At 49.1% G+C, this 17488-nt stretch overlaps 1 protein-coding gene across 1 annotated transcript in view; it reads right to left on the bottom strand.

Annotated features, from left to right (window-relative positions):
• Window positions 1–292: 292 nt before the first annotated feature.
• Window positions 293–17488, bottom strand: part of LOC135510318 (collagen alpha-6(IV) chain-like) — a 229955-nt gene continuing 212759 nt past the window's right edge. Inside the window, 8 exon segments of the mRNA XM_064931155.1 lie at window positions 293–4628; window positions 4941–5227; window positions 5808–5999; window positions 7469–7585; window positions 13551–13697; window positions 14002–14100; window positions 14345–14506; window positions 15981–16097. Of these exon segments, the coding sequence (XP_064787227.1) occupies window positions 4371–4628; window positions 4941–5227; window positions 5808–5999; window positions 7469–7585; window positions 13551–13697; window positions 14002–14100; window positions 14345–14506; window positions 15981–16097 (1379 nt within the window). The 3' untranslated portion in view covers window positions 293–4370.

The raw sequence follows: 17488 nt of genomic DNA, 5'->3' as shown, positions 1-17488 counted from the left end.
TACATAGACATGGAATCTTTAATACTGGAACACTAGTCAATTTAACCATGTTTAAATATTCTTTACATACTGTTTTACTCATCTCATGTGTATATACTGTATTCTATTCTACTGTATTTTAATCAATGCCACTCCAACATTGCTCAATCTAATATTTATATATTTCTTAATTCCATTCTTTTACTTTTAGATTTGTGTATTGTTGTGAATTGTTAAGAAACTACTGCATTGTTGGACCTACAGTAGACACACAAGCATTTCGCTACACCCACAATAAAATCTGCTCAATATGTGACCAATAAAATTTTATTTTATTTGTATTGGTGGTCTATAATTTAGTTACATTGTTCTCACATAATCTTAATCATTGTTTTTAATCTGATTAAATTGTAATACTTTATTTCAGTGTGAACACAAGAATACACATTTCAGACTCATTCAATTCTGTTGTTTATCCTCTTTGAGGAAAATGTAGCACAACGGCATAATCATTGTCGGCACTTATGTGTGTTTCTGTTATACATGTCAAATGTGGATTTGTATGAAGAAAAAAAAATATTTGGGTTTTCTCAAAATTCCTTTCAAGATGGTGGAATTTATTTACCATCAGAGGACTGTGTCAAAAGAGCGACAATAAAAATGTGTTTTATCCTATTGGGTCATTCAAAAATAATCATAGTACTGTATGTATTTCCATATAAAAACACATCCTAAAAAAAGCGTCCATTCCTATCATCGAATGTACAGACCAGCATCCACAAAATGTATTTGTAAATAACTTTTGAAACAGGGGATACATACTGTGAAGTAAAAATAATTATAATCTAGATTACAGAGAAAACAATGACAAATGAGGACAAATAATGTACTCAGGGCTACCAACGAGAGATGGACCTATGTGATAGACATAGTGGTCATAGTGGTTACAATTTATTAAGTCACCCAGTACCTTTAACATGAATTCAGCCACAACGGCCACGTTCCAGGCCACCTACATTCCAGGTGTTGCTTTGCATCAACCACCAACCAATGGTTGTGAGCCACCTCACCGACTACGCAGTTAGGCATCAATCAGATTGTTAGATCATAGAATGTGATCAGCTGATATGTTAATCACCTATTCAGGTGTTGTGAGATTTGGTAGGCGTCTGTAATGTAGTCAGCTCTGGAACCTAATGTAGTCAGCTCTGGAACCTAATGTAGTCGGCTCTGGAACCTAATGTAGTCGGCTCTGGAACCTAATGTAGTCGGCTCTGGAACCTAATGTAGTCGGCTCTGGAACCTAATGTAGTCGGCTCTGGAACCTAATGTAGTCAGCTCTGGAACCTAATGTAGTCAGCTCTGGAACCTAATGTAGTTGGCTCTGGAACCTAATGTTGTTGGCTCTGGAACCTAATGTAGTCGGCTCTGGAACCTAATGTAGTCAGCTCTGGAACCTAATGTTGTTGGCTCTGGAACCTAATGTAGTCGGCTCTGGAACCTAATGTAGTTGGCTCTGGAACCTAATGTAGTCGGCTCTGTAACCTAATGTAGTCGGCTCTGGAACCTAATGTAGTCGGCTCTGGAACCTAATGTAGTCGGCTCTGGAACCTAATGTAGTCGGCTCTGGAACGTGGCCATTAACAAAACAGGCTAAGGACAGCAGATAGGGACTACCAGAACACAATAGGCCTTAACGTTGATAAAGATATATAGTAAGCTTCTGTACAATAACAAACATTCTAACATGCTGACTACACCACTTGTACTGTGTGTGCGAGCGCTGCAAAATAAATGTACACATACATGTTATTCAATTATTGCCTCTCCCATCTCCTTATTGGTTTATAGAAGCAGATACCCACGAGCCATCTCCTCATTTGTTATACCCACGTGGGTGATTGAAAGGTTAACTGAGTTCGGTTGGTCATCGTGGTAACACCAATCGCCATATAAAGTCCAAAGAAGAAAAAGCCTGGATTTAAACATTTTTAAAAATGTTATTTAACCAGGCAAGTCAGTTAAGAACAAATTCTTATTTACAATGTTGGACTAGGAACAGTGGGTTAACTGCCTTGTTCAGGGGCAGAACGACAGATTTTACCTTGTCAGGTCAGGGATTCGATCTAGCAACCTTTTGGTTAATAGCACAATGCTCAACCACTAGGCTACCTGCCACCCCTGGAAGGAGGAGAGATGACTAGAAACTATTTGGTTGACCGTTTTATGTGTGGATGAATTGGTGGAGTAGAGGACCTTGTGCATTTCAGGTAAAATAACAACTCAACGTTTATATCCCAGGACAAATTAGCTAGCAACTGCAAGCTAGCTAAATAGGACAAATTAGTTAGCAACTGCAAGCTAGCTAGCTAAATTGCCATAAATGTTTAGCGCTTTTTGACCTGTCCTCAAATTAACAAATAGTTCACAGTTTGTTTAGAAATTTGAACCTGCGTGTCGTGATCGCATTTGGTGTGGGGGGACAAAATCAATTTATTTGGGATTCCTTCCAAGCGGTTATTGCGTACTTGTATGTTTTGTCTTGAGCATGGTGGGTGGCGGGTTTTTATAAAAAAACTAAAAACATTTTGGTCACAAAACATGGAGAGCAGATAGGCTAGCGAGGTGAGCAGATAGGCTAGCGTGGTGAGCAGATAGGCTAGCGAGGTGAGCAGATAGGCTAGCGTGGTGAGCAGATAGGCTAGCGAGGTGAGCAGATAGGCTAGCGAGGTGAGCAGATAGGCTAGCGAGGTGAGCAGAGTGAGTGAGTGAAACCCTGCAGAATATGACGGTTTTAAATGATAGTATGATTTGGTGCATCGTACTATCAGCTTGGTCACCCATTCTAGTCAGCGAGAGAGTTGAAGTAAAGTAGCAGTGCTCTATATCTGTTTCCCCGAACATTTGTGTTTGTCTTGGGCAAATGTAATTGCCATAAAGCAACTTTAATTTGACATTTTACTAATTTAGCAGACGCTCTCATCCAGAGTGACTTACAGGAGCAATTAATGTTAAGTGCCTTGCTCAAGGGCACATCGGCAGATTTGTCACATAATCAGCGAGGGATTCGAACCAGCAACGTTTCGGTTACTGGCCCAACGCTCTTGTGGTATCCTCTCCGCTCTGTGGCAGTTACAGTACATTTGCATTACAAGTCCCACCCCTTTTCACAACTATCAGGATCTCACTGTGGGCGGAAACATCAATTGTGGAGTGAGATGAAATAACCATAATAATCATGTGCATTTGTTGTTGATGATTTGTGTGCCAGCAGTGAATCGAGGAGCTGATAGGTTTGTTTCTGTGGTGCTGAACCTAAATCTTCACCGTCCGTCACTATAGCTAAACTGAAAAGGCACACGTTTGATTGACAAGTCAAACGTTGCGGACTGACTGTTACAGACGGACTGACATTTATATCTTACCCATTATTGGAATTCACATCAGTGCAATACATTCACATACATGGTCTCTTATGACCAATTGTTTTTGTTCTAATACTGTGATTCGTCATTGGATGATGTTGTCTCACTATCTATGCCAATCATTCTAGTATTTTAAAAGTGCCTTTTTCCAAACTGTTGTCAAGTTGAGTCCCGGAGTAGGGTAACATAAAAAAAAAGACATATTGGTAATAATAGAGTCTTACTGTATCTCAGACATCAAAGATATCATTGGTGTGTGTGTGTTAAAGTGGCTGGCTAGCAGTAAATAGGTATGTACAGAATAGCAGGTCTCTCAGGTTTATGACTGTAGTTGTTATGGTAGAGATCTGTCCCAAATGGAACTCTGTATTGTTCACTACTTGTGACCAGAGGCCTATGGAGCCCAAGCCATAAGTACTGTACTATATAGGGAATAGGGGGGCATGTGGGACGTAGCCAGGAAGGGGAAACGGTTCAGTGTGGTCCGAAGGGTTGGTTTGCAGTTGCAGTAGGTAGCCGTGAATGTTTTCAGACCACGTAGCCATAGTAACGATAAAACACCCACATAAAGACACATATTAGCAACACTGTCAGTGATATCCTAGTGCAGAGCAATCAAAACCAAGACCCCACATCTCTCCATCCCTCCTCTCTCTCTCTCTCTCTCGTTCTATATCCATCCCCCTCTCTCTAACATCGATATTCACGCATCGTAAACCCACAGAAGTGCCCTCGTCAGCCCTTCAGGACACCTTTACACCCCAAGTGAGATCCTGGGATGAAGCAGGGGACGGTGCTTAAATTCAGTCAGTCATCTGGTCAAGAATTTTTTTTTAAGGGGGATTGTTTTTTAATTTTTTACCTCCTCTCTCTTTTTCTTTCTGAGAAGTAATCATCACCCTCTCTTTTGTTGTTTCAGTCTCTGTGTTTTCCCTTTCTTCTCTCTATCTTCGACACTTCTCCCGGCTACAAGATCTTACTGCAGACTTGACAGCGACTGACTCTGCTGAGTTGGTTGCCTCCCTTCAGCGTGTCCATCGGAGGGGGGTTGAACTCGCGGTTAGGCTCCACCGTGGTCAGCCAGAAGCTGTACTTGTTGGCAAAGAAGTGGCAGGTGCCCTTAGCCCCGTTACACTCGATGAAGGGAGTTGCACGGAAGTCTTCCAGACAGGACCCGGGTGAAACAAGGGACTGGCCTCCGCCCTCTGCCCCGGCAGCTGTGTGCTGTATGGGGGGGAAAGAGAGAGGGAGAGACCCAGACAAGTCCTGGGTGTTAGTTTCACAATGGTGGTTCAGACTGGGGTAGTAGTGAAATAACTTTACATTTTAGTTACAAATATTGGCTGGGATTCAATCCAAGGCACACGGTACCATGCTTGATATTTAAAGGTAATTTACGATTGAGCTGAGATCTGCAGCGTTTACCATGAATGTGATCTCTGAGAATGTGGGAATATTGCCTTTGAAAGGTGAACTGTCAAAAGTGCTCTACAACACACCAGGGATTGAATCTGTCTTTAATCCCACATCACTCACCATGAGGAAGGAGTACCCGATCCAGAGGGACCTCCAGCCAGCAGGGCAGGTGGGGATGGTGAGGTCCTGGGAGTGGACAGCCACAGCCTGGGACATGGCCTCGCACACGGAGCACCTGCTGATGTACTGGCTGATGGCCTCCTCTCCCACCGGCATCATGGGGATGGGCGCAGTGGTGGACAGCCAATAGGACTTGTCGTTGCGGCTGGCGTAGTAACAGATCTCGTTGGGCGTGCAGTAGAGGAAGGGGACAGTGCTGAAACGGGGGAGGCAGGAGCCCGCCATACCTGGGGGAGAGGAGAGAGGAGAGAGGGGGAGATTGAGAGGGAGGAGGAGAGAGGAGAGAGGAGAGAGGGGGGAGATTGAGAGGGAGGAGGAGAGAGGAGAGAGGAGAGAGGAGGAGATTGAGAGGGAGGAGGAGAGAGGAGAGAGGGAGAGAGGGGGAGATTGAGAGGGAGTAGGAGAGAGGAGAGAGGAGAGAGGGGGAGATTGAGAGGGAGGAGGAGAGAGGAGAGAGGAGAGAGGGGGAGATTGAGAGGGAGGAGGAGAGAGGAGAGAGGAGAGAGGGGGGAGATTGAGAGGGAGGAGGAGAGAGGAGAGAGGAGAGAGGGGGAGATTGAGAGGGAGGAGGAGAGAGGAGAGAGGGAGAGGGGGGGGGGAGATTGAGAGGGAGGAGGGAGAGAGGAGAGAGGGGGAGATTGAGAGGGAGGAGGAGAGAGGAGAGAGGGGGAGATTGAGAGGGAGGAGGAGAGAGGAGAGAGGGGGAGATTGAGAGGCAGGGATATAAAGATTATCTTTCTGCAAGATTTGTAGGTCTCTCTGCCTGCCTGAATCGTGTGTGTGTGTGTGTGTGTGTGTGTGACTGACCGAGATCCTGGTTGTGTGCCTTCTCCTGCCCCTCTACGTAGAGCAGACTGTATCCCTCCCAGAGCCGGGACATGCCCTGGGGACACATGGGTACCTGGTTGTTCTGACTGTGTTTCACCAGGGTGAAACCAACACTCCTGCTGCGGGCCACACTGCCAGGGGGACCCTGCAGACCAGGCTTACCAGGCAGACCTGAGGGAGAGAGGAGAAGAAGGAAAGGAGGGGAGAAGAAGGGGGGGAGAGGGGGAAGAGGAAAGGAGAGAGGAGAAGAAGGAGAGGATGGGAGAAGAAGGGGGGAGAGGGGGAAGAGGAAAGGGAGAGAGGAGAAGAAGGAGAGGAGGGGAGAAGAAGGGGGGAGAGGGGGAAGAGGAAAGGAGAGAGGAGAAGAAGGAGAGGAGGGGAGAAGAAGGGGGGGAGAGGGGGAAGAGGAAAGGAAAGAGGAGAAGAAGGAGAGGAGGGGAGAAGAAGGGGGGGAGAGGGGGAAGAGGAAAGGAGAGAGGAGAAGAAGGAGAGGAGGGGAGAAGAGGAGAGCAGTTACAAAAGGAAAGGGGGAAGAGGAGAGAGTGGGGAAGAGGAGAGAGGGGGAAGAGAGGAGAGGAAAGTGGAAAAGGAGAGGAGAGTGGAAAAGGAGAGGAGGAGAGAAGAAGAGAGGAGAGGAGAAGTGAGGATAAGAGAAGAGAGGAGAAGAGCAGAGGAGAAGGGGAAGAGAGGAGAGGGGGGGAAGGTGTGTAGAGGAGAGTGGAAAAGTAGAGAGAAGAAGAGAGGAGAAGAGAGGAGAGGATAAGAGAAGAGAGGAGAAGAGAGAGGAGAAGGAGGGGGAAGAGGAGAGGAGAGAGGGGTGAAGAGGAGAGGAAGGAGAGTAGAGAGGGGTAACAGGAAAGGAGAGAGGAGGAGGAAGAAGAGAGGGAAGAGGAGAGGAGTAATACATGTTAAAATGATGGGTAACTCTTAAGTAACTTCAGCTATAATGCATTATGATGCGGTTATAGAGCATTGTAAGACTTTACATGTATCGACATCTCTTTCTCCCACGCGCACGCACACTTAGAACTTTGTTTTCAGTGTATTAAACCAAGCATATACAGCCTTGTTGATTTGATGATGTTTACATGTTTCAGTTGAAATGGTGCTGGAATAGCAGAGGCAGTGCTCCTGTTGTCTTTGTGCTGACTTGCAGAAACGCCCTGTGGTTCTCGATCAGTAGTTGTTTAGTCAACTGTTGAAAACATTCACTTGTTTGACTGTGTTGCAGGTCATACAGCTGTTTGTTACATGCAACATTGGCTTTGTGGACTTCACTGGACAGATGTTGCTCTCGGGTTTTGTGAAGAAACAAACGTACGTGTAGTTGAATTTATTCCTCCACTGTGTGACTGTTGTCTTTTTGTTGTCTCTGCCTTATTGTACATCACAGTTGAGTAACGGGTTATAGAGCAAACGATGCAATTATCACAACATAGGTTGTTATATGGATTTTGTATTGGCTTGGCTTCCTCAGTGGTTTACCCACACAGCTCTACTGACTGCTGGTCCCCACAAGTATAGATAAACACACACACACACACACACACACACACACACACACACACACACACACACACACACACACACACACACACACACACACACACACACACACACACACACACACACACGCACACCTTGTGATCCGGAAGGTCCAGGGAAACCAGGAGAACCAGGGTCTCCCAGAGGTCCATCCAGACCTGGCCCTCCGTTCCTCCCCAGCTTCCCCACCGCACCGGGCCTGCCTTTAGGACCTAGAACAAAGGTGGAAGATACACTTAGAACACTGATCCAAGGACAGTGTTAGGTTTAACTACCGACCTGGTTGACGTTAAGCTTGGATGAGGGTTTAACTGAACCTAGATCAGGGGTAACTAAGGGTAACAAAGGGTAACTAGACTACACACTGACTGAATCCATCACAACTGTTTTGAAGCAGGTAAAACGAGTGTTAATTCAGTGTGGATTCCAATCTTAACTTTGGTGGGTACAAATCACGTTTTCTTCGATCCAGTCCAGTAGACTACTCTACTCACCCCCTCTGCCTAGTCGGCCAGGCTGTTCCTAGTAGGTTACTCTACTCACCCCCTCTGCCTAGTCGGCCAGGCTGTTCCTAGTAGGTTACTCTACTCACCCCCTCTGCCTAGTCGGCCAGGCTGTTCCTAGTAGGTTACTCTACTCACCCCCTCTGCCTAGTTGGCCAGGCTGTTCCTAGTAGGTTACTCTACTCACCCCCTCTGCCTAGTCGTCCAGGCTGTTCCTAGTAGGTTACTCACCCCCTCTGCCTAGTCGTCCAGGCTGTTCCTAGTAGGTTACTCACCCCCTCTGCCTAGTTGGCCAGGCTGTTCCTAGTAGGTTACTCTACTCACCCCCTCTGCCTAGTCGTCCAGGCTGTTCCTAGTAGGTTACTCACCCCCTCTGCCTAGTCGTCCAGGCTGTTCCTAGTAGGTTACTCTACTCACCCCCTCTGCCTAGTCAGCCAGGCTGTTCCTAGTAGGTTACTCTACTCACCCCCTCTGCCTAGTCAGCCAGGCTGTTCCTAGTAGGTTACTCTACTCACCCCCTCTGCCTAGTCAGCCAGGCTGTTCCTAGTAGGTTACTCACCCCCTCTGCCTAGTCAGCCAGGCTGTTCCTAGTAGGTTACTCACCCCCTCTGCCTAGTCAGCCAGGCTGTTCCTAGTAGGTTACTCACCCCCTCTGCCTAGTCAGCCAGGCTGTTCCTAGTAGGTTACTCACCCCCTCTGCCTAGTTGGCCAGGCTGTTCCTAGTAGGTTACTCTACTCACCCCCTCTGCCTAGTCAGCCAGGCTGTTCCTAGTAGGTTACTCTACTCACCCCCTCTGCCTAGTCAGCCAGGCTGTTCCTAGTAGGTTACTCTACTCACCCCCTCTGCCTAGTCGGCCAGGCTGTTCCTAGTAGGTTACTCTACTCACCCCCTCTGCCTAGTCAGCCAGGCTGTTCCTAGTAGGTTACTCTACTCACCCCCTCTGCCTAGTCGGCCAGGCTGTTCCTAGTAGGTTACTCTACTCACCCCCTCTGCCTAGTCGGCCAGGCTGTTCCTAGTAGGTTACTCTACTCACCCCCTCTGCCTAGTCAGCCAGGCTGTTCCTAGTAGGTTACTCACCCCCTCTGACTAGTCGGCCAGGCTGTTCCTAGTAGGTTACTCTACTCACCCCCTCTGCCTAGTCAGCCAGGCTGTTCCTAGTAGGTTACTCTACTCACCCCCTCTGCCTAGTCGGCCAGGCTGTTCCTAGTAGGTTACTCTACTCACCCCTCTGCCTAGTCGGCCAGGCTGTTCCTAGTAGGTTACTCTACTGACCCCCTCTGCCTAGTCGGCCAGGCTGTTCCTAGTAGGTTACTCTACTCACCCCCTCTGCCTAGTCGGCCAGGCTGTTCCTAGTAGGTTACTCTACTCACCCCCTCTGCCTAGTCGGCCAGGCTGTTCCTAGTAGGTTACTCTACTCACCCCCTCTGCCTAGTCGGCCAGGCTGTTCCTAGTAGGTTACTCTACTCACCCCCTCTGCCTAGTCGGCCAGGCTGTTCCTAGTAGGTTACTCTACTCACCCCCTCTGCCTAGTCGGCCAGGCTGTTCCTAGTAGGTTACTCTACTCACCCCCTCTGCCTAGTCGGCCAGGCTGTTCCTAGTAGGTTACTCTACTCACCCCTCTGCCTAGTCGGCCAGGCTGTTCCTAGTAGGTTACTCTACTCACCCCCTCTGCCTAGTCAGCCAGGCTGTTCCTAGTAGGTTACTCTACTCACCCCCTCTGCCTAGTCGGCCAGGCTGTTCCTAGTAGGTTACTCTACTCACCCCCTCTGCCTAGTCGGCCAGGCTGTTCCTAGTAGGTTACTCTACTCACCCCCTCTGCCTAGTCAGCCAGGCTGTTCCTAGTAGGTTACTCTACTCACCCCCTCTGCCTAGTCAGCCAGGCTGTTCCTAGTAGGTTACTCTACTCACCCCCTCTGCCTAGTCGGCCAGGCTGTTCCTAGTAGGTTACTCTACTCACCCCCTCTGCCTAGTCGGCCAGGCTGTTCCTAGTAGGTTACTCACCCCCTCTGCCTAGTCAGCCAGGCTGTTCCTAGTAGGTTACTCACCCCCTCTGCCTAGTCGTCCAGGCTGTTCCTAGTAGGTTACTCTACTCACCCCCTCTGCCTAGTCGGCCAGGCTGTTCCTAGTAGGTTACTCTACTCACCCCCTCTGCCTAGTCGGCCAGGCTGTTCCTAGTAGGTTACTCTACTCACCCCCTCTGCCTAGTCAGCCAGGCTGTTCCTAGTAGGTTACTCTACTCACCCCCTCTGCCTAGTCAGCCAGGCTGTTCCTAGTAGGTTACTCACCCCCTCTGCCTAGTCAGCCAGGCTGTTCCTAGTAGGTTACTCACCCCCTCTGCCTAGTCAGCCAGGCTGTTCCTAGTAGGTTACTCACCCCCTCTGCCTAGTCGGCCAGGCTGTTCCTAGTAGGTTACTCACCCCCTCTGCCTAGTCAGCCAGGCTGTTCCTAGTAGGTTACTCTACTCACCCCCTCTGCCTAGTCAGCCAGGCTGTTCCTAGTAGGTTACTCTACTCACCCCCTCTGCCTAGTCAGCCAGGCTGTTCCTAGTAGGTTACTCACCCCCTCTGCCTAGTCAGCCAGGCTGTTCCTAGTAGGTTACTCACCCCCTCTGCCTAGTCAGCCAGGCTGTTCCTAGTAGGTTACTCTACTGACCCCCTCTGCCTAGTCAGCCAGGCTGTTCCTAGTAGGTTACTCTACTCACCCCCTCTGCCTAGTCAGCCAGGCTGTTCCTAGTAGGTTACTCTACTCACCCCCTCTGCCTAGTCGGCCAGGCTGTTCCTAGTAGGTTACTCACCCCCTCTGCCTAGTCGGCCAGGCTGTTCCTAGTAGGTTACTCTACTCACCCCCTCTGCCTAGTCGGCCAGGCTGTTCCTAGTAGGTTACTCTACTCACCCCCTCTGCCTAGTCAGCCAGGCTGTTCCTAGTAGGTTACTCTACTCACCCCCTCTGCCTAGTCAGCCAGGCTGTTCCTAGTAGGTTACTCTACTCACCCCCTCTGCCTAGTCGGCCAGGCTGTTCCTAGTAGGTTTCTCTACTCACCCCCTCTGCCTAGTCAGCCAGGCTGTTCCTAGTAGGTTACTCTACTCACCCCCTCTGCCTAGTCGGCCAGGCTGTTCCTAGTAGGTTTCTCTACTCACCCCCTCTGCCTAGTTGGCCAGGCTGTTCCTAGTAGGTTTCTCTACTCACCCCCTCTGCCTAGTCGGCCAGGCTGTTCCTAGTAGGTTACTCTACTCACCCCCTCTGCCTAGTCGGCCAGGCTGTTCCTAGTAGGTTACTCTACTCACCCCCTCTGCCTAGTCGGCCAGGCTGTTCCTAGTAGGTTACTCTACTCACCCCCTCTGCCTAGTCGGCCAGGCTGTTCCTAGTAGGTTACTCTACTCACCCCTCTGCCTAGTCAGCCAGGCTGTTCCTAGTAGGTTACTCTACTCACCCCCTCTGCCTAGTCGGCCAGGCTGTTCCTAGTAGGTTACTCTACTCACCCCCTCTGCCTAGTCGGCCAGGCTGTTCCTAGTGGGTTACTCTACTCACCCCCTCTGCCTAGTCGGCCAGGCTGTTCCTAGTAGGTTACTCACCCCCTCTGCCTAGTCGGCCAGGCTGTTCCTAGTAGGTTACTCACCCCCTCTGCCTAGTCAGCCAGGCTGTTCCTAGTAGGTTACTCTACTCACCCCCTCTGCCTAGTCGGCCAGGCTGTTCCTAGTAGGTTACTCTACTCACCCCCTCTGCCTAGTCAGCCAGGCTGTTCCTAGTAGGTTACTCTACTCACCCCTCTGCCTAGTCAGCCAGGCTGTTCCTAGTAGGTTACTCACCCCTCTGCCTAGTCGGCCAGGCTGTTCCTAGTAGGTTACTCTACTCACCCCCTCTGCCTAGTCGTCCAGGCTGTTCCTAGTAGGTTACTCTACTGACCCCCTCTGCCTAGTCGGCCAGGCTGTTCCTAGTAGGTTACTCTACTCACCCCCTCTGCCTAGTCGGCCAGGCTGTTCCGAGTAGGTTACTCTACTCACCCCCTCTGCCTAGTCAGCCAGGCTGTTCCGAGTAGGTTACTCTACTCACCCCCTCTGCCTAGTCGGCCAGGCTGTTCCTAGTAGGTTACTCACCCCCTCTGCCTAGTCGGCCAGGCTGTTCCTAGTAGGTTACTCTACTGACCCCCTCTGCCTAGTCGGCCAGGCTGTTCCTAGTAGGTTACTCTACTCACCCCCTCTGCCTAGTCGGCCAGGCTGTTCCTAGTAGGTTACTCATCCCCTCTGCCTAGTCGGCCAGGCTGTTCCTAGTAGGTTACTCACCCCCTCTGCCTAGTCAGCCAGGCTGTTCCTAGTAGGTTACTCTACTCACCCCCTCTGCCTAGTCGGCCAGGCTGTTCCTAGTAGGTTACTCACCCCCTCTGCCTAGTCGGCCAGGCTGTTCCTAGTAGGTTACTCTACTCACCCCCTCTGCCTAGTCAGCCAGGCTGTTCCTAGTAGGTTACTCTACTGACCCCCTCTGCCTAGTCGGCCAGGCTGTTCCTAGTAGGTTACTCTACTCACCCCCTCTGCCTAGTCGGCCAGGCTGTTCCTAGTAGGTTACTCTACTCACCCCCTCTGCCTAGTCAGCCAGGCTGTTCCTAGTAGGTTACTCTACTCACCCCCTCTGCCTAGTCGGCCAGGCTGTTCCTAGTAGGTTACTCTACTCACCCCCTCTGCCTAGTCGGCCAGGCTGTTCCTAGTAGGTTACTCTACTCACCCCTCTGCCTAGTCTGCCAGGCTGTTCCTAGTAGGTTACTCTACTCACCCCCTCTGCCTAGTCGGCCAGGCTGTTCCTAGTAGGTTACTCTACTCACCCCCTCTGCCTAGTCGGCCAGGCTGTTCCTAGTAGGTTACTCTACTCACCCCCTCTGCCTAGTCGGCCAGGCTGTTCCTAGTAGGTTACCCTACTCACCCCCTCTGCCTAGTTGGCCAGGCTGTTCCTAGTAGGTTACTCTACTCACCCCCTCTGCCTAGTCAGCCAGGCTGTTCCTAGTAGGTTACTCTACTCACCCCCTCTGCCTAGTCGGCCAGGCTGTTCCTAGTAGACTACTCTACTCACCCCCTCTGCCTAGTCGGCCAGGCTGTTCCTAGTAGGTTACTCTACTCACCCCCTCTGCCTAGTCGGCCAGGCTGTTCCTAGTAGGTTACTCTACTCACCCCCTCTGCCTAGTCGGCCAGGCTGTTCCTAGTAGACTACTCTACTCACCCCCTCTGCCTAGTCGGCCAGGCTGTTCCTAGTAGGTTACTCTACTCACCCCCTCTGCCTAGTCGGCCAGGCTGTTCCTAGTAGGTTACTCACCCCCTCTGCCTAGTCGGCCAGGCTGTTCCTAGTAGGTTACTCACCCCCTCTGCCTAGTCGGCCAGGCTGTTCCTAGTAGGTTACTCTACTCACCCCCTCTGCCTAGTCGGCCAGGCTGTTCCTAGTAGGTTACTCACCCCCTCTGCCTAGTCGGCCAGGCTGTTCCTAGTAGGTTACTCTACTCACCCCTCTGCCTAGTCGGCCAGGCTGTTCCTAGTAGGTTACTCTACTCACCCCTCTGCCTAGTCGGCCAGGCTGTTCCTAGTAGGTTACTCTACTCACCCCCTCTGCCTAGTCGGCCAGGCTGTTCCTAGTAGGTTACTCTACTCACCCCCTCTGCCTAGTCGGCCAGGCTGTTCCTAGTAGGTTACTCACCCCCTCTGCCTGGAATGCCGGGATTGCCTGGTTCTCCCATGGCCCCTGGAGCTCCGTTGAGCCCAGGGCCTCCCAAGTCTCCATACGGCGTCGGGAATCTCGGGCGGGGTAAAGTTATACCTGGGGGCCCCTTACGACCAGAAGAACCTAGAGGGAGAGAGGATGATGGAGGATGGGAGACAAAAGTGTGGAGCGGGGGGTAGCGAGAGAGATGTGTGTGGAGGAAAGATGGAGAAAGATGGAGATGGAGGGATGAAGAGAGTAAGAGATAGGAGGTGGAAGAGAGAAAGAGATGAGAGAGAGACAGATGAGAGATGAGAGCGATAGAGAAAGAGGGAGAAAGATGAGAGAGAGATGAGACTCAAGATAAATCTTCTATAACATAATTTATCAAATTGACAAAGACCAGTGTTATGTGTTCAGGACAATGGTAAAAGGATACGTCTTTCACCTTTCCTTCCTTTGGGTCCTTTCCCTCCGTAATATCCTGGATCTCCAGGGTAGCCTTTGGTTCCTGACACTCCACTGTACCCAGAGTCGCCTCTCTCTCCTAGGCAACACAACAACATCAGAAATGGTTTGGTACACCAACCCCTGGGCAAAGACCTCAGATCAACATCCGATTCAAGATGATAATTGATTTGAGTGGTCGACCAATGTGCCCCTCGCAACAAATTGTACATGTTTCAGATCAACATAATCATTTTTGTACCTTTGAATCCAGATGTTAAATCAACGTCACATTCTGGTTGATATTACATTGAGTGGTCAACAAACAAGAGTTCTCCCCGTACCATTGAACCCAGGGCTGCCTTCCCTTCCCGGGCCACCGGGACCTCCAGGGTCTCCACGTCTCCCAGGGGTGCCGGGGAAGCCAGGTAGCCCAGCGTCACCCCTGTCTCCCTGGGCCGTACTGGGCCCCGGTGGGCCTGGGGGGCCTGGAGGACCACCGTAACCTGGAGGAACCCACCATAAACAGTTAACACAAGAGTAAACTAGCTACAGTATAAAGGTCGACAGAGTTTGGTATTTAGATGGAGGGAAGAGAAGGATAGATTACTTACTTAGCCCATCTGTAAATAGCCCAGACAACTACTACCTCATCCCCCATATTGTTATTTATTTTGCTCCTTTGCACCCAGTGTTTAATTGTTAAATTGTTATTATTTCACCACTATGGCCTATTTATTTTCTGACCTCCCTTATCCTACCTCATCTGCACACACTGTATATAGACTTTTTCTATTGTATTATTGACTGTAAGTTTGTTTATTCCATGTGTAACTCTGTGTTGTTGTTTGTGTCGCACTGCTTTGCTTTATCTTGGCCAGGTCGCAGGTGTACTTGTTCTCAACTAGCCTACCTGGTTAAATAAAAAATAAACAGAGGAGAATGGAGAGGAGGGGGGGGGAGAAGAGGAAACCCAGGAGGAACAGACAGGAGGGGAGAGGACATGTTAACCATTTAACACGCAGTAAACTAGCTACAGAGATAGAGTGGTTAGAGCTGGATTTAGATGGAGGGAGGACAATGAGATGAGAGGGAGAAGTAGAAAGGAGAAGAAGATGAGAGGGAGAAGTAGAAAGGAGAAGAAGGAAGAGGGAGAAGTAGAAAGGAGAAGAAGAAGATGAGAGGGAGAAGTAGAAAGGAGGAGAAGAAGATGAGAGGGAGAAGTAGAAATGAGAAGAAGAAGATGAGGGAGAAGTAGAACGGAGGATACGAAGATGAGAGGGAGAAGTAGAAGGGGGAGAAGAAGGAAGAGGGAGAAGTAGAAAGGAGAAGAAGAAGATGAGAGGGAGAAGTAGAAAGGAGGAGAAGAAGATGAGAGGGAGAAGTAGAAAGGAGGAGAAGAAGATGAGAGGGAGAAGTAGAAAGGAGGAGAAGAAGATGAGAGGGAGAAGTAGAAAGGAGAAGAAGAAGATGAGAGGGAGAAGTAGAAATGAGAAGAAGAAGATGAGGGAGAAGTAGAACGGAGGATACGAAGATGAGAGGGAGAAGTAGAAGGGGGAGAAGAAGGAAGAGGGAGAAGTAGAAAGGAGAAGAAGAAGATGAGAGGGAGAAGTAGAAAGGAGGAGAAGAAGATGAGAGGGAGAAGTAGAAGGGGGAGAAGAAGGAAGAGGGAGAAGTAGAAAGGAGAAGAAGAAGATGAGAGGGAGAAGTAGAAAGGAGGAGAAGAAGATGAGAGGGAGAAGTAGAAAGGAGAAGAAGAAGATGAGAGGGAGAAGTAGAAAGGAGGAGAAGAAGATGAGAGGGAGAAGTAGAAAGGAGGAGAAGAAGATGAGAGGGAGAAGTAGAAAGGAGAAGAAGAAGATGAGAGGGAGAAGTAGAAAGGAGGAGTAGAAAGGAGTACAAGGAGATGGAAGAAGGAGCAGGAAAGTGAGACAGAGGAATATAATCCTTTTATAAAGGCTAAATAAAGGGTTAAACTACCTTCTTCTCCATCGAGTCCGGGCAGGCCTGGGTCTCCCAGAGGTCCAGGGATATTGGAGCCAACTGTCTCCCCACGGCGACCAGGCAGACCTGGGAAGCCCGTCATACCAGGACCCCCTGACAACCAAACAAGAGTTAAGGTCACCCACACACACACACGGAATGAGTCATTTGAGGCCGAAAATCATAACTCACATACAATCATACATAACGCATTTAAAAAATACTACACTCACATTTGACACACACACACACACACACACACACACACACACACACACACACACACACACACACACACACACACACACACACACACACACACACACACACACACACACACACACACACACACACACACACACACACACACACACACCTCACTGTCTGCTTTAGAAACAAATGTAGTGAGTGCAGTATTACAGGCAAGTCTAGCGGTTAGTGCGGGGGGAGTACAAGACTGTGGTCCGTATCGGGCCTGCCGGGCACTTCAATCTGGCCCTTGAGATAATTTTTTAAATGCGTTAAATATGATTATATTTGAGTTGCGATTTTCGGCCTAAAATGACTCATTCCATGATATACAAACAACCTGCAATAGATGGCGATGTAGCCTGGCAGCGCGCTCTGTATTTGGGTCTACAGTCAGATTCAGAGTGGGCTCAGTCAAGACTTTTGACGTGAAAAATGAGTGCTGCGAAAATGAGAAAAGTGGTCTCTGAATGTTGTGTGTTTAAAGAAGAATGCACAGTAAAATATATATATATATTTTTACTAATATTGGACATAAGGCGGTATGTCTGATTTGCCAAGAAAGTGTTGCCGTTTTTAAGGAATATAATGTCAATCGTCATTTTTCAAGTAAGCATGCTAACTACGCTACCAATCAGTCCTCGCAGGAAAAGGCAAGGAAGGCCTCAAAACTTGCCACAACTTAAAAGTCAAACCAAAAAACAATGCTCTACTCAAGACTTCCGTAACTAAGGCAACGTAGTGGCACATAAAAGCGAAAAACATAGCCTTTTGCTGAAGGGGAGTTTGGGGAAAAGCGTATGGTGGAGACTGCTACTTTGTCCTGAGATTAAAAGCCAATTCTAGAAAATGTACTTATCACGCAGAACCATCACCAGGCGCGTGGAAATGATAGGTGAAGAGCTCATCTCAGAGTTGAAGAAAAAAATAAGATGGCTTCCATCTTTTTGTCCGATGAAAAAATGAGAACTTCTTGCGATGGAATCAATGAAGTGAACAACCTAGGGGCTTTGACTTATATGACAGGGTGTCTTGCCTGCTTGGAAAAAATGAATCTACCGTGGAGCAAACTGACAAAACATCACCAAATGTACCTGGTAAAAACATTGGCCTGCTAAAAAGATGAAAGTAAAAGAAGAAAGGCTCAACTCGGAGGAATGTATATTTCTTCACTGTATTATTCATCAGGAAGCCCTGTGTAGAAGTGTGTTAAAACTGGATAATTTTTTTATTTATACCTTCATTTCACTGGGCAA

Source organism: Oncorhynchus masou, chromosome 23, assembly GCF_036934945.1.
Source record: "Oncorhynchus masou masou isolate Uvic2021 chromosome 23, UVic_Omas_1.1, whole genome shotgun sequence".
In the NCBI taxonomy this organism is placed as follows: Eukaryota; Metazoa; Chordata; class Actinopteri; order Salmoniformes; family Salmonidae; genus Oncorhynchus; species Oncorhynchus masou.
Note: the sequence above shows the minus strand (reverse complement) of the source record. Positions and strands in the feature narration are given on the sequence as shown.